This window comes from Tasmannia lanceolata, unplaced genomic scaffold (assembly GCF_043159265.1).
Source record: "Tasmannia lanceolata isolate RefF3 unplaced genomic scaffold, GAP_Taslan_0.1 ptg000003l, whole genome shotgun sequence".
NCBI lineage: Eukaryota > Viridiplantae > Streptophyta > Magnoliopsida > Canellales > Winteraceae > Tasmannia > Tasmannia lanceolata.
In genome coordinates, this window is record NW_027518680.1 from 4,944,809 (window position 1) to 4,961,200 (window position 16,392).

The window sequence follows — 16,392 nt, forward strand, 5'->3', positions numbered from 1 at the left end:
ATACTTGGTTTGGTAGCATAAATTCCTTGTACTTATGAAGCTGGTATTTACACACTGCTGTTTTCAACTGGCTGCTATGCTTCCCAACAAGCCATATAAGCCAATGAAGGAATATATAGAGAGGGTGTGCATGTTATCAAAACAAATGGGGTGTAAATATCTCTAAATGCAACACGATGTGTGTTCGTAGTTCGAAAGGCTGTTTTTTAGAATTGCGATAGAAAAGCTACAAAATTGCAGAGGACGCATGATAGGCAAAATCCTTCATTTACTGATCTTAACAGGGTAGGTCTCGAGAGTCGAGACCAACCAACTTCTTTAGATCACCGTAGAGAATCCTACTAAGCTACAAACTTGCAGAGGACCCATGCTAGGCAAAATCCTTCGTTTACTGATCTTAACAGGGTAGGTCTCGAGACCAACCAACTTCTTTAGATCACCGTAGAGAATCCTACTACTTCAAGATTGACCTGTCTTTGTAAAATCAACTCATCTGACTGAACTTGCAAAATATCAGAAGTCGCATGAGTATACATAACACAGATAAATTAGTGACAGATTTCCTCAGGAAGTGGCATAATATGTACATGATCTTAACACTGTATCCTGAATCAAATGAAGCACAGCATAAGGAGCATTCTTAGCTTGAATATCTCTGCATTAAATACAGTTCTTTTACCATAACTAGGGTGCTCTTGCCTGCTGCTCCCATCTTAGATCCCTGAAGAACTGGGAAACTGCAGCCCTAGGATCACCATTTGAAATGGCAAAGTAATATTCAGCAGTTCCATCATCTACTTGCATAGTTCTCTTCATGGAATCAACTATCCTCCTCTTTCCCCTTCCGGTTGTCCTGTTCGCCAGATTGCTCAATTTGTCATCAGGGCCGCCTTCAAGATAGAGCACTGCCACTTCTCTTTTCGCGTGGACATCCAACTCTATGTAGCAGGTGCTGTTGAGAAGAGCATCTGGGTTGCTTAAAGGGATTAGAAGCCTCTGTCTTGAGTATATGCCATGGTCACTCATCATGTTGTTCAAACGCTTTATGTCCATCACCTGAAGATACAAGAGCAGTCAGAATGTTAAAAGTAGTCCAAAGAGATAACATGTTTACTTACTATCTTTTAAACAGTACAAACTAGAAGTCAAAAAAATAAATAGTTAGTGCCTCTAAAAGTGGAAGGGTAAGCAATGTATGGCACCCAAAGTTAGTGCCAGAGTCACGACTCATGGATATCATACAAGACGGTCCGATCAAAGACTTGAATCACTGAACCACAGAATACAAGTTGACGAGAATCTAAACTCTCTCACACAAGGCCCCTGACTTTAAATAGCACCCCAAACAAATTTCCCCTCTAGCCAATGGAATCAGCTATTTCCTGAATAAGGATCAAGTCCACATCTATTATGCCACAAATGATTCTTTCTTTTAAGGCTAATCTTTGACTCATAGCGACACCAATCATGGGGGGGAAATGACATAGTTGCTCCACCTGATTAATGATGATCCATCAAAGGTCACTGGATCATACTTAATGGAGGTGGGGAGACTGACAGGTAACTGTTGATCACCTTGATACATCAAGGTAAGCTGCAATCTGCTATTGTCTTGAGAGTAGACCTAACATACGTTGAGAGAGACCTTAAGGAAGTAGAAATAACCCTGCGCCATTGATCATTCCGAAAGAAGAAACTCTTGGACAACACAAACAACATAACTCCTTCACTTGCAATTGAAAACATATTCTTGAGTCCTATAAAAATGACCACTCAATCCAATGATAAGCCCTTTTAGAGGTCGATCTTGATGGCCAACCCAACTGAGCTTGACAGATGTTTCATGTCAATGGTATCAGTTTTAACAACCATGATGCCAAGGAACTAGAGCCCCTAACAGTAATTTTGGTTTCAACAACCAAAAGACCCATAACCTTTCTAACCCAAAACTTTCACCAATCAACCTTGATTTTACAAGCTCAAACTTGGATTCTATATAATCTAGGATTGTAAAATAAAGGTTCATGTCTATGTATCCAAACGGGCCCTAAGCATTTCATTCATCACAAAAACCCTAACTCAATTCACCATGATGAAGCAGGAAAAAAAAAAAAAAAAATAACTCAATGAAGGAAATAAAACTCAATTGTGGAGACCTGCACAGAGTATTTGACGGCGAGGCCGGCGACGGTGTCCGTGCGAACCAGGCGGTGGGAGATAGCGAAGCGGCCAAGGCTGTTGTCGCGCCAGAAGCTGCCGGAAGACGGTTTTCCGACGACGTCCTTCAATTTCCACGGCGATTTGAAGGCTCTTATTTGCATCTCCCTGTCGGAGGCGACCGAGTTCCAAACTCGGCAGACGCAGGCGGAACGAGCGAGATCGGAGAGTGGAAGTCGCTCGAAGATGGTTTGGAGAATGTCTCGAGAAATTAGGGCAGAGAAATTCGAATTTAAGGCGGAGATGTTATTGCCTGAATAATCTAGGGTTCCGGTAAGGTTCGATCCATTTTCTAGGGTTTCGGTGGGATCGGAGATGAGCTGATTGGGGATTTCATCGTCTTCGGAGCCACCCCGTTCCATGGAAGAAAAAAAGGAATACGTGGACTGGGATGGATGGTGGTTTCTGTTTTGTTCTTGGGACTTGTCGGTACGGGTGTCGATGGACCGGGAGGATCCGGTGGAACCAAAATGGGATTTGCTAGGGACCATCCATATGGCATTTCTCAGGCCCGGGTGTTGAACAGCAGAGCAGCCACATATGCTTACTCTTCAAAAGAATTTGTCTCATTCATTTAATTCATACAAGGTCGCTGCTCTCTCATGCACAGCCGGCCCGCAAAATACCGCCGGCCCGCAAAATACCTTCTGCGATGGTCCCTAGCAAAAATGAAAGAGAAAAAGATAAAAAGCATCATTCTCCTAGCCAAGTTCCACCTTGTTTGAGAAATTTGGTTTTGAAAGTACAAGGTTAGACATGGATGCTACTTCACCAAACATGCAATAGTTACTTATGAAACTTGTTTGGTAGTCTTTAGGGATTTCGATGCTACATTAGCAACCAAACAAGAGATGTTGCCGACGTGGCACCCAAATGCAAAGCAAAACCCCTAAATTGTCGTAGCTTTTGGGCAATGGAACACATTGTCAACCTCTTAAAGTAGTGGTAGGGAGTGCCAATAGCAATATAGAGAGAGCATCATTCCTAAGAAATCCAGGCAAAAAATAACCTTTTGTTGTTTTTTATTTGGATTTTATTGGGGGGAAACATGGGTGACACATCACCAAACATGTAAGCCATCCTTGGTAGTGCATAGGTATTTCAATGCTACATTGGCAACCAAACAAGGGGTTTTGTTGATGTGGCACCTACCAAAACCAGTAACCCATCCCAGCTTTTGTGAAACCAAAAAGACCCGAGGAAACTCGGTTAAGGTAGAGAGGGAAATTGACTCGGGTGAGTCAACAATTGACTCGGTGAGTTTTCAAGCAGGGGGCAAGACCAAGTTTTCACATTTCGGTCCTCACCGAGATCAAAATTTGAACCGAAAATTTGAAATTTCAATTTCAGCTGAAATCCGACAAAAATAGTCAATTGCTATTTTTTCTCCTATTTTATTTTGATCGAAATTTTGGACGGCTGAAATTTCGGGATAATATTAAACGAAATGTCGGGATAATATTAAACGAAATCCCATAAATTGAAATTTTGGGATAATATTAAACAAAATTCCATAAATTTAGTCGAAATGTCGGGATAAACGAAATTTCGGCCGAAATAAACTACTGTTTCGGGTATTTCCAATTTGGCTTTCTATCCAGACCGAAACCCGAAATTTCGGATTTCAGTAGAAATTTAAAACCTTGGGCAAGACACACTTTCAGGTGCCCTCTCGGATCACTCAAAATCCTCCTTTCCACATTCTTACATAGACCTCCACTCCTGTCTCCACTATTCACTCCTCGCTGCTTCAAAATCAGTCTTGCTGTTTTCTTTACTGGTCTGAGAAAAAGAAACACAGAAAAACAGCTCCAGTCTCTGTTAATGGCGGTTATTAAAGAAGAAGAAGAAGACGAGAAAAAACCCTGTAGCTCGCAGGCAAAAGAAAAACCCCCCTCTTTAAAATCACATTCCATCGATTCTCCCGCAAATGCCTTTGCTTTCTGGGCTTATTTCACAATCTCTGTCTCTCTCGTCACAATCTTCTTCATATTTACATCTTCCCTATCTGAAAAAGATGAAAGATCATGGTTCCTGAGCTTACCCGACGATTTACGCTCCCATTATTCAAAGGGGAAAACAATCAAGGTCCAGATAAACCCTAGCCGTTCCCCAATCGAAGTTTTCGTAATCGAAGACGGCCCGAAAGACGCAGAAACCCTAGTTTTCATCCATGGATTGGGTTCTAATTCCTTCTCATTCCGTAAAGTACTTAAATCACTCAGTTCAAGCGGTTTTCGCGCCATTGCGATCGATCTCCCTGGTTCGGGTTTCTCTAGTAAATCGGTTCTTGAAGAGGAGGAAAAATGGGATGGGGTTTTAGGGCAAATTTGGGATATTTACAGTGATATAAAGGAGAAGGGTTTGTTTTGGGGATTTGATCAGCTCATTGAGACGGGGCATATCCCTTATGAAGAGAATGAGATTAGGGTTAGGGTTTCGAAGAGGAATATCTTGAAGCCGTTAAGGTGCAGATCCGAGGAGTTAGGTCGAATTATCGGGCAGGTGATCAATTCCATGGATCTTGCACCTGTGCATTTGGTTTTGCACGATTCGGGATTGGGGCCGGGTACGAATTGGGTATCGCAGAATCCGGGTTCTGTCAGTAGTGTGACACTTGTTGATGCCACCGCGAATTCGGTTGCTTTGCCTTTATGGGTTTTGGAAATGCCTGTGATTAGAGAGGTTTTGTTGGGGTTTCCGTATGTTTATGTTGGGTTTCTTAGACTTTGCTGTTCGAGATCGATAGAGACTTCAGTTGCAGAAGTACATAAAAAACTTATAAGGAACAAGGATGGTCGGCGTGCGGTTATTGGTGTTGGGAAGGGTCTGAATTATAGCTTTGATTTGGGGGAATGGGCTGGTTCAGATATGCTGATGGATATTCCAGTTCGGGTGTTGTGGTCTGGTAATTGGTCCAAAGGGTGGATTGAAGAGGGATTCAGAGTTGCCAATATGATTCCGCGAGCAAAATTTGTCACACATTCTGGAGGGAGGTGGCCTCAGGTGAGGATTGTTTTGATCAAATGAACATTGTCTTTTTAAATTTTGGTAGGATATTTTGTTGAAAGTTAATGCCTTATATTTTATGTATTGATTCTTTTCTTCTTTGATGTACTTGAGCAATCTGAAAATTGAAAAAAATATGGCATCGAGTGTATAGTTAAAACTGACAATTTCATTGACTAACTTCAGGCTAAATATCTGACATTGAAATGTATTTGCCATGTAATAAGCAAAAGAAATAATTATCTAGATGATCAACTCACTTAATGTGACATTTATTCATGATACCTTGTAATGGGAAAATGCAGAGTTTGTGATTTTTGTTTGATCTAAACAAAAGATCGTTAAATAAGTGACATATGAAAGAGAAATTGTTCTCATTATCGTTAGAAGTCAATGGATTGTACTTAGAAGAATTTATCTCTTATAGGCCAATGCCATTGCCTCATGAGAATTTCTGCAATGTTGTTCTTAATTTTGAATCTCTACCAAAGTTATGTTGCTGTTGGAAATGATTTACAAATCAGCCAATAAATGCTCATTTTTCAGTCCTCCCTTGCTTCTACAATACTTTTGTGAATGTAGAAAACTTACTATGACTAGCACTCATGCATTTGCATAGAATTCCAAGCTAAATATGGCCTAAAAGTAAATTATCCTCTGAATCATGGAAGACAATTGGGTGATAAAAACATTTCCCTCCTTGCATGAACTCTATAACATGTCCAAAGTTGATATTCTTTTATTTTTTCACTATTGAAACAATGACAGTTTAGAAGGTAACAAACATCAGGGCAGAGCTTGCCCTACATATAATACATAAGTGTCGGCACTGTTGGTCCCACTTTTCGCAAAGATGTCAGCTAAATTATTTGCCACTTGGGTGAAGGATACGCAGCCCTCTAATCTCAAAGGACCTCTATGACATAGAGTAGACGCAGTGGATTGGTGCCCTGGTACCAAATGACACATATAGGCGTAACGGAAACTCTATCTGTAGGGATGTAGAAGCTCGGCAAGGGAAATTGGAAGGAAAAGGAAGGGAAAAGTAAGTAAAGGGATATGAAGGAAATCTTTCTTGGAGAAAGGTGGACGTGAAGGGAATGCTATGAGTGAATTCTAGGGATAATTGGTTAAGGTCGAATGGGGCGGAAGTTCCCGATTTCCAAAACAAGAACAAGAAAGAAGCTCAAGAAGAGTGGCTTGTCAGTTGAGATTGGAATTGGTTATAATCTATGATTTGGCCGACACTTTGAATTTATTGTCGACACACATGTTGTGTCATGTCCAACACGACATCTGTGTCCGCATGTGTCGAAACTCCTTTAGACACTTTTAAATGTATTGCTAGAAGTGTCAATAACTTTACATGTATGTATGTATATGAGTGTGCTGCTATTTCTATATTTTTAGGGGTTGCCATGTTCAAAACTCGGCACACGTATCTGTATCCACAAATCATGATTATATGTACTTCCTATTTTAGCCGTGTCCCCGTTTCTAAATTTTGGGAGTTTGCCGTGTCAGACACTCCGTGTCCGTGTCCACAAATCATAGGTTATAATTCAAGAAGGCTTCTTGGTGGGTTTTCGCGAATCAAGAAAGGTTAATCGGTTTGGGTAGTTAGGCAGTTAGGCTTAAGATTGAAGGTGAATCAGGGGGTTTTCGGGTGTATGAAATCAAAGGATTTCGGGAAGATTTGGAAGGAGGTTTGCTTTCAACTAAAGATGGTTATGGGAGGCTATTGGGAAAAGAAGATTGAAGGCTTTGGGAAGGACTTTAGACGTCTGGATGTGGGGCTGACTATGTTTGTAGTTAGGTGATTTCTGTGGCTGTTATTGTGGGGTGTTGTGGGTAAGCTTAGAAGAGGTTCTGGATGGCTGTGAAGGGGATCAAAATCGTGACTGAGAATTGGTGGAAAAGAAGATGGGTTTTGGTTGAGCTAAAGGGGACAGCTAAGGGCTGCGGGTGATTGTTAGTCGCGTAAAAGGAGGTCTTAAAGTAAGGTGTTCCTAGTATGGTAGGGTGTCTGTTTGGGTAGTTTTGTGAGAGGTTGTTGGACTGTTAGAAGGTGGCAGAGAAAACAAGTGATGAGCCGATTAAAACAAACCTGAAGGTGATCGTAGCTTGTAGGGAATCAGTTTCTTTATGAAAACCCGAAACCTAATCTCTCTCTCTCTCTCTCTCTCTCTCTCTCTCTCTCTCTCTTTGTGAATTGTGGCAAATTTCATTAATAAGACAGGAAGACTGAGAGTCCACCCAAACATGTACAACATAGAACAAAGATAAAGACAGAATAGAAGGCTACTCTATTTCTTTTGTGCATGTGAGAAGGTCTGCAAATGGGATAGCTTATAGGCTAGCTAGGGAAGGTGTTCTCAGATCGGAGTTAGAATTATTTGATTTCCTGCCTCCTTATTAGGGCGATTTGATTGTACCCGAAACTCAATCTTCCGAGGCAACTTGATAGAAATTCTGAGGGACCGAAACATAAATTTTTTATTTTAATAATAAAAAGGACTTGTTCTTCTTTAATGATACTGTGCAGTTAGCCTAAAAATTCTTCTAACTTTCCTAAAATCTCTCTCTCTCTCTCTCTCTCTAAAATCTATCATATTTTATACGTCGAACTTTACAAATCCTTCTAATAAAGAATTTCTAAAAAAACCTCTCAACTCCTATTCTCATTGGAGGAAAAAAAACAAAATCCTAATAAAATAAAACCATCTAAAACTTCTCTATTATCTTAGACGACCAACTCAAAGCAAATACAAAAGTTATTAAAAAGAAATTCTAAGTAAAGCTAACCGACTCTTCTGAAACTTGTGATCAACGAGGACCTTCAATCATGGCGGTGATCCGATCTATGGATGATTTTGATCGCGGTTCTGAGGGTCTTGAGCAGTCTGATCACAAATCTGACGCTCTTGGCTGTTGATCTGCCCAAGCTGGAGGGATGCACCTGCATCACTCTCCCCACTTTAGCCAAGCCAGTAAGCTTCTTTTTGAAGAAACGAATTCCCATAAGTAATGCTTTAATCTCCTCTTCATTCGAATCTACCATATCAATTGGCCCAGAAAAAAATCAAGAAGAACCTTAGTAGGCGGGCACACCAAATATTTTATGGGTGAAGATGGGTAAAATGATAATCTTTTAAATCGCAGTAGGCATATGAATCTTTCAGGGCCTAAGAAAATAACACAGTGCCATTCATTCATTACCGTTTCAGTTTCAGACAACATCCCTTAGCTCTTGGTGTTAGACCATGCAGCTTATCCATACTTCCTTGAGGGTTCTATTCAAGTCATTCCAAAATTTTCAGCTATTCTTGTCCAAGCTGAGGTTTGTGCAAGCCCCTACTGGTGCAGTTCAGTGCTGCTCTGATTCCTAAAGCTATGCAGCTGGTAACAATGCATTTTATTCACAGGGAAAATTGTACATTCGAGTCAAAGCCACGAGGCCACGAACTTCTTTATAATTTTGAATTGGAGAAGCCTTGGAACCACATCAACATGATTATTTTCAAATTTTCATTTTTCATTTTCCTAACCAAGCAACTGGAATTCTGATTTGTTCGTTTCAGTGTGGAGAATTTGTTGGTTTATATATGCAAATGTTTGAATTATGTCTCTTGACAAGGATAGCTTACAAGTCTTTGGCTGGTTCTGTTATTGGCATTTAAGAAGCCAAGTGTTTTTTTTTTTGAGAAGGTAACAGAATATATTCATAGAAAGCAAAAATCAATACAAGGGGGACAAGTCGTCCTCTAGACATCTGTGACCCAAAAGAAACCCAAAATATACAAGAAAATCAAGAAATAAGGCCGACAGACTACAGATGATCGTGCTCCACGATGAGGACTGTGTCCTGGTCAACTCCATCCTTGCCCAGCACATCAACCAAGCTATTTGCGGATCGATGCATGTGAGATAATATAGGATGAATAATGGCGACCAAATCCCGAATCTCGTCAATCTTCTGAGCCATTCGCCACGGACCGCAATTCTTTTTCTTAGCCCATGTGGTATTTGCCGAATCTCCTTCTACAATAAGGGGACCAAGGTTATGATGTGCATACCAAAGAGAAGAGCGGACACCTCGGCCTCATTGGCGTCGCATACGCCTGTTGGCCCAGAGGAAGACATAATGATGGATCCACGGTGATCTCGAACGACCCCACCAACTCCCGCCCTACCCGGATTACCACGGGAACTCCCATCAAAATTGAGCTTGAACCAACCTTCCGACGGTGGCATCCAAATGGGCGAGATTTCTTCTCAGAGACAACCGTGAGCCACAAGATGGTGCTAACTGATAAGGGTTTCCTCTTTTGGCATGGGTCCATTTGATAAGGGACCGATTTTATGTCCGGATGGATTGACAAGATGTTGGATTGGGTAGCGAGGCCGACTTGCTAAGCAAGTGAGGTTGCATCTATGGCGGAGTTGGAAGTTTTTTATTTCCTCCCCCCTTAATGTGTTGCGGGTCATGTTTTGGTTGTTTTTTCTTGTCATTTGTATTGTCTTGATCATCTCGATCGCTAGGGTCTTCCTGGTCTTTCTCTCTTCTTTTATTTAATTCATTACAATTCAAAAAGAAATCAGTTATGTATCTGTTTCATTACTGAATACTGATATTATTCTTAACCAGCAAGAAATATATCCAGCAGATTCCCAAACCAAAAAAACTATAAAAGCACTTTTCTATTTTATCAACTCATACACAATAACTATCATAAACCACGATTACAAGTAAGAAAATGCATCATGAACAATACTATACAATAGTAAACAATACCAAAAGAATATCATCTAGATAGCACGTTAGTTACAGATCATAAACAGATCTACAACCATACTAAACCCTGATCCAAGTAATAAAATAAGAAACCTATTCTGAAACACAAAATTGATATCAATGGGAACACATTGCATATCCAAGATTCAAAATTACTCATTTTTCCGAAGTATAAGAAATTTGTGATGAGGCGCCAGATTTCATATTGCCGAAAAACAAGGATCGGGTTTAGATGCAAATGATGCGGGGAGTTTATCTGTAACACTTCATACAAAGATTCATAAAGTCAAGACCCTTCTGTCTTTAATTCACAGATGCCCATTAGACTACAATTTACGGAGACAATAGATAAACAAAAAGAATATCCGAAAAATCAAATACACAACAGGAATTGGGTAAAGTCGTGACAGCACTAGATTTGACAAAAACCAGGCACTCCATAACTTGAAAACAATCAAACATAGGTCAATGGAAATTATTATTTTTTTAAATAGGATCCCATAAATTACAAAAGCTCTATAGAAAGAAACCCAGGAAACAATCCATTAAATACTTAAACAATTTTTAAAGAACACACACATAAAGAAAAGAGGTAAAACCATAGTTACCGGATTCACCATCCGCCCTCCGATCTGCGATCCGGGGTCGCACGATCCGAAAGGCTTGAACAATCTTAACCCTAATCATAACTAAAGGCTTGAACAATCTTAACCCGCGGGAGAGAAAGAGAGAGAGAGATGCATATAGACTAGAAGAGAGATGGAGAGAGCCACAAATTTTATATATTTTGGGTTGAATTGGAACTGGAGCTTTATTTTGAAAAAAATATGTAGGGCATACATGAGGTTTTTTTATTTTTTTATTAAATGGATGTAGTATGGACTATGGAAGGATATTCATATATTCCAACGGGAACTTTCTTTTGAAAAAATATGTATGACATACACGAGGTTTTTATATTTTGTGTATTAAATGTGTGTAGTGTATACTATGGAATGACATTCTTGTAAAAATATATGAAATAATATAGATATATATATACCCTCATCGTACCGCGTACCGGACCACCATCGTACCCCATACCCGTTCCCGTACCGCGTACCGGAACAAACCGCGTTCCAGGTAACCTAGGGTAAAACATAAATCCCAAGACATCAATACAAGGGTGGTAATAAATTCAAACTGTCCTCTTTCAACACAACTCCTTCGTGGGGCATCTGTTGTCTTTGAACAGGTAGGCGCCCCACTGTATTTTTTTAAAAAAAAAGTGCACGGAATGATTACACGTATTTAAAAAAAAACACTTGGGCCCAGTAGATTCATTGCTGGGCCACCAACTGAGAGAGAGAGAGAGAGATGGTTGTGCTTTGGACGTGAGATACTTAAAAAAGTGACGAAAACCAAACCCCGAAGCTAAATAAGCAATAAAATCAAACCAAAAGAGAAACACAAAACTTAAAAAACCCCACAAACCAAACTTCAGAAGAATAGAAGATCATTAGAAAAACAGAAACAAAACAAAACTTCAAAAACAGAAAAGAAAAAAGAAGATCGTTCGAAAGGAAAAATACCTCAAACCAGCATCCCACGGTGGTGAAAATAGCAGCCGTGAGATAGGAGCGTGTAACAATGGGCATCTGTTTGTACCATTCCTTAACTGCTTGTGCCATTCTAGATTTTCCCACCAAAGGCTTGAACAATCTTAACCGTAATACCGAGCTTCTCAATCAAACCCAAGAGGAAGATTTTAGAGAGAGAGAGAGAGAGAGAGAGAGAGAGAGAGAGAGAGAGAGAGAGAGAGAGAGAGAGATGTGCTCGTAGCAAATAAAAGGGGACGGAGGGGTAAAACTAAAAAGAGTTCGAGTAAAAAACAAACTAAGATATATTCGTCCCTTTATTTACTTGAGACCATGGTTTAAAATTTCGGTTTCGGTAACCATTTCGGACCCCACCGAAAACTGAAATTTCGGCGAAATCCGAATTTGGTAATTTGGTTCGAAATGCCAGACCGAATTTTCGAAATTTCAGCCGAAATTCCGAAATTTCGGCTGAAATTTTGTAACACTTTTTAAAAAAATAAATAATGGCATTTAATCGAAATTTTGGACCGAAATTTGGTAAATGGCAAAAAATGAAATTTTGGAAAATTTCGGTTTCGGTCCCCACCGAAATCTGGTCGAAATTTAAAACCATGCTTGAGACAGCCCCCCAGTGTAAAAGAGGATTCATAAATACAGTAGAGCGGGCTGTCCCAGGTAAAAAAGGGGTGAACAAATCACTTCATAACACTTTCTAAATCAAATTGTAGTTCAATCGAAAACCAACACCTCTCCTAGTCGAACTCGTAGTTTCATAAGGAAACAACTTTCTATTTTTTTTATTCAAGAGTACCCACCAATTCCTATGAAACTACTTTCTTTCTTTTTTTATTCCAAAGTACAGAGAACGACCCACCACTTCCTATTTATTTGTCATCCCCTCTAGACCATCACATCTCTCTCTGTCTCTCTCCCTTCTCTTTCTCTCCCCTCTCCCTCCAGTAAAGATGAGTTCTTCAGGGAAGAAAGCCGAAAAAGGAGCTCTCAACCCCTTGTTTATGAATAACAAGAAGGTTGAAGACATAGTGGAATTTCAAAGATTGAACCAACTAGTGGTTAGAGACCTAATGGAAGTACGAAGATTGAAAGAACTGGCAGATGTGAAAGAATAAAGATAGTCAGAAAGTAAACAATTTGTTGAGGCTCACTGCAACTCGTCAGAAGAGCCCCACAAAAAGCTCGGTAAAAGCATTGCATCGTTCAGAGAGTTCGAAGGATCGAGTACACTGACAATATTGAAAGGAAATCAAGTTCTTGAGGCTAATTACTACGAGCTTCCAAAGAGGCCCGTCAAGAGCATTTCATGGAGCGGAGAAACAAGTAAAGCTGTCAGTAAAGAGCGAGGTCTTGTAGTAGAAAATTAACGGGCACGGCCAAAGTTTCCGCGGGAAGGGAGAATGATGGATTTTGTAAGGCTACATGGAGAGCCACGTTGGATCACCCAGAAGATGTTGCGGCACAGTGATATAGACAAGGGCCAAGGCCGATTAACCTTGACCCAGAAGCAAGTAGAACATTATTTCCTTCCAATCTTACGTCAAGGTGAGGATGTTGAGAAAGGGTTTGAAGTCAGTGTGAGAAAGATGGAACTGAATTCGAATTGGTGTTTAGGCACTGGCCTTGTACTGGTGCTTATGTGTTCGTAAAAGGATGGCGTGATTTCTCCATTTCCAACAAATTGGCAGAGAACGATGACATTGACATATGGACTTTTCGCCATTTTGAAAATGGAAAACTCTGTTTTGTTATCATTGTTTGGTTTTAAGCACTATGGATCCATGCATTTTTTTTTATAGGCGGTCCATGCTTCCTTTCAACCCAAATTGAATAGGATTGGTTGAAGTTATCTTTCGTCCGTGTGTGAAAGAAAGTATGAAATTTTAGCAATATTTTTCATTTCCAAACTTTTCCTGCAAATTCTTTCAATCCAAACAAGGCCATAGTATATATATTTTGATTAAATTCTTCTTGATTTATTTTCATGATATTTATACCCGCCTTGGTTAATAAAGATTTGGTTTTGAATTCTTGTATTTTTCTAATAAAGAGTGGTATAAATCTTGATCAATAAAGCTCACAAACATAAAATACCACATGGCGTAGAAACATGTATACATTTTTAATGGGAAAGCTGTAGAGTCAAGATCCCATTGGTTTCCCTTAATTTCCATAACCTCTTATCCCATGGGTTTCAATATATGCCATGCGATTGCGTATGGGACCGATGTCCACATGGACTCCCCAAGGCATCCAAAGAACGCACCGGGCCAATTAATGATGACTTTTCGGACCCTTTTTTGAAGGACCCATGAAAACCCAAAAAACTTAAAGATCCCCATCCATACCTGGAATGTATATGGGCAGTGCAAAAATAGATGATCAGGGTTTTCCTTGGAGTTTTTGCAAAGAGCACACCATGTCGCCATAGGAATGCCCCGTCTCTTAAGTTTGTCACAAGTATTGACCCCACGTTGTAGTAATGTCTAGAGGAAAGCAGAAATGTGAGGCGGTGCCACCGTCTTCCATCGAGAGGGGGTCCCGTTCCCATCATTAAGTTTTTGAAAGAAAGACTTAACAGAGAAACCCCCTTGGCTGTCCGGTGTCCATACCCAGCTATCATCCTCATGATTTGATAAGTAGCAGGCTGATAATTTGCCAATGAGAGATCCGAAATTGTCTATCTCGGAGACCTTGAGATTTCGGCGTAGCTGGATGTCCCAAAAATTATTGTCATTTGCCTCACGTCTAATTAGATAGTCAGTAATCGATTTCCACACTCCAGATCCTCTATTGAAGGAAGGGCTGTTGCAAACCCAGTCACCCCAACCACGACCATATTTTTCGCCAATGAAGCTATGCCATAAGGCGTTCTTCTCCGTCCCAAAGCGTCAAAACCATTTACCCAATAAAGCCAAATTCCTTAGCTGAATCATGCCGAGGCCAAGTCCGCCATTGTTTTTTGATTTACATACCTTGTTCCAGCTAATAAGGTGTTTTAGTCTTTTGCCCATCTCTCTACCTTCCCAAAGGAAGTCCCTTTGAATTTTTTCATTACACTTTGCAACACGGGCGGGCACTTTGAACAATGACATATAGTAGACTGGCATATTGGCGAGGGCGAATTTGATGAGTGTAATTCGACTCCCAAAGGATAAATACGACCGCTTCCACATCGCAAGTTTTCTTTCAATTCTCTCAATAACAGGGTCCCATAAATCAGTCTTTGGAATGCCATAACCCGAAGTCAAACCAAGGTATGCAATAGGAAGGGTTGCAACCTGACATCCCGGTGCTCGCGCATAGTTGGCAACAGTACCCAATTCCAGATTTATACCGGCGACGACGCTCTTTGACAGGTTTATTTTCAGGACGGAGATGATCTTGAACCATCGGAAGATTCTCTTGACATTATATACCTGATCTTCTTTATCGGAGAGTAACAACACCATATCATCAACGAATTGAAGGTGCGGGATTGTGTTATTGGAAGCGCGACTGGGTTTTAAGCCCGAGATATATCTACACTGTCCAGCTTTAGAGATAAGCAGACTCAGAGATTACATCACCGTTATGAATAAGTAAGGTGCTAAGGGATCACCCTGTCTTAGGCCTCGGGTACATCCAAAATATCCATCTAGTGCGCCATTAACGAGGACAGAAAAGGTCGCCGATTTGAGGCATCTCGACATCCAATTTTGCCATTTTTGTCCGAAGCCCATACGCGCCAAGATATAGTCCAGAACCCCCCAATCAACGTGATCATAAGCTTTTTCGAAATCGATGCGGATCAGTATACCCCTTTCATCCGCGCGCTTCATGGTATCGAGGATCTCGTTCGCAAATTAAGATGCCGTCGAGAATCTGATGGTTTGCAACAAAAGCGCTCTGGTAATTTGATTTCATTCGCAATTAAGAGGCCAAGTGTTTGTACGTTCGTGTTTTGGAGGAATGGGATTTTGATCTGAAATTTCCTTTCAATAATTTTTTTTTAATTCAGGGAAATGTGGTTGATTTCGATAGTGGCATTGTTGTCAGTTCCATTGATGCTTTCTATTAGGTGATATTGTTTGGATGGTTATGTCAGGAAGATGCAGCAGATGAGATAGCTGAAAAGATTGGTGAGTTTGTGTCATCGTTGCCGAAATCCATTCTGCAGATTGAGGAAGAACCTTTGCCTGATCATATCCAGAAAATGTTTGATGAAGCAGATAATGGTCATCATCATCACCACCACCACCATCATCACGGAGCCCATAACCCACATGGGGATCATGATCATGTTCATTCAGCCGGCTATATGGATGCATATGGTCTTGGTCATGGATGGGGCAGTTGATTTTATTATAACTCTGCCTTTGGCTTCCTTAATATATGAAGGTTAGCTTCAACCTAATCATTTTGTTGTTATCGCATTTGTACTAAGTTTGGAAAGTTATTTTCTTATCGCCCAATTTAATGGTTTCTTCCTTCATGTGCAGCCCAGAAACGGTTGGTGTTGTGGCAACTCCGGGAGGTAATGCAATTTACTGAAAAAGATGTTTTATTGAGGCTTCTGTATGTCTGTGTGTGTACAATAGTCTGTCTTAGAAGCTTGTATTAAGGGACTGGTTGGTCTCTCTGGCTTTAAAAGTGTTCTTCGGACCTATGAGCCTGTGATCGGTTGTTAGTTAAGAGACATGCTTCTTCCTGAAAGACTTCTTTACATTGAAATGCTTGGATTTTGATCTTCGTGTAAAGGGTATGTTTTGCCATTTTTGTCTGAAGATAATGGGG

The 16,392-nt window shown here is 40.4% G+C and overlaps 2 protein-coding genes across 2 annotated transcripts; one reads left to right on the forward strand and one right to left on the reverse strand.

Annotated features, from left to right (window-relative positions):
* Positions 1-529: 529 nt before the first annotated feature.
* Positions 530-2,659, reverse strand: LOC143848648 (F-box protein At1g55000-like). Its single transcript, XM_077357644.1, has 2 exons — positions 2,157-2,659; positions 530-1,056 (listed from the first exon to the last, which is right to left on the reverse strand). Exons 1-2 carry the CDS (start codon positions 2,577-2,579, stop codon positions 685-687), a joined length of 795 nt encoding a protein of 264 aa, XP_077213759.1. The 5' UTR covers positions 2,580-2,659; the 3' UTR covers positions 530-684.
* A 1,226-nt stretch (positions 2,660-3,885) lies between these two features.
* AXR4 (alpha/beta-Hydrolases superfamily protein) lies at positions 3,886-16,378 on the forward strand. The gene is made up of 3 exons (XM_077357654.1): positions 3,886-5,223; positions 15,704-15,996; positions 16,098-16,378. Exons 1-2 carry the CDS (start codon positions 4,042-4,044, stop codon positions 15,953-15,955), a joined length of 1,434 nt encoding a protein of 477 aa, XP_077213769.1. The 5' UTR covers positions 3,886-4,041; the 3' UTR covers positions 15,956-15,996; positions 16,098-16,378.
* The last annotated feature ends 14 nt before the right edge of the window (positions 16,379-16,392 follow it).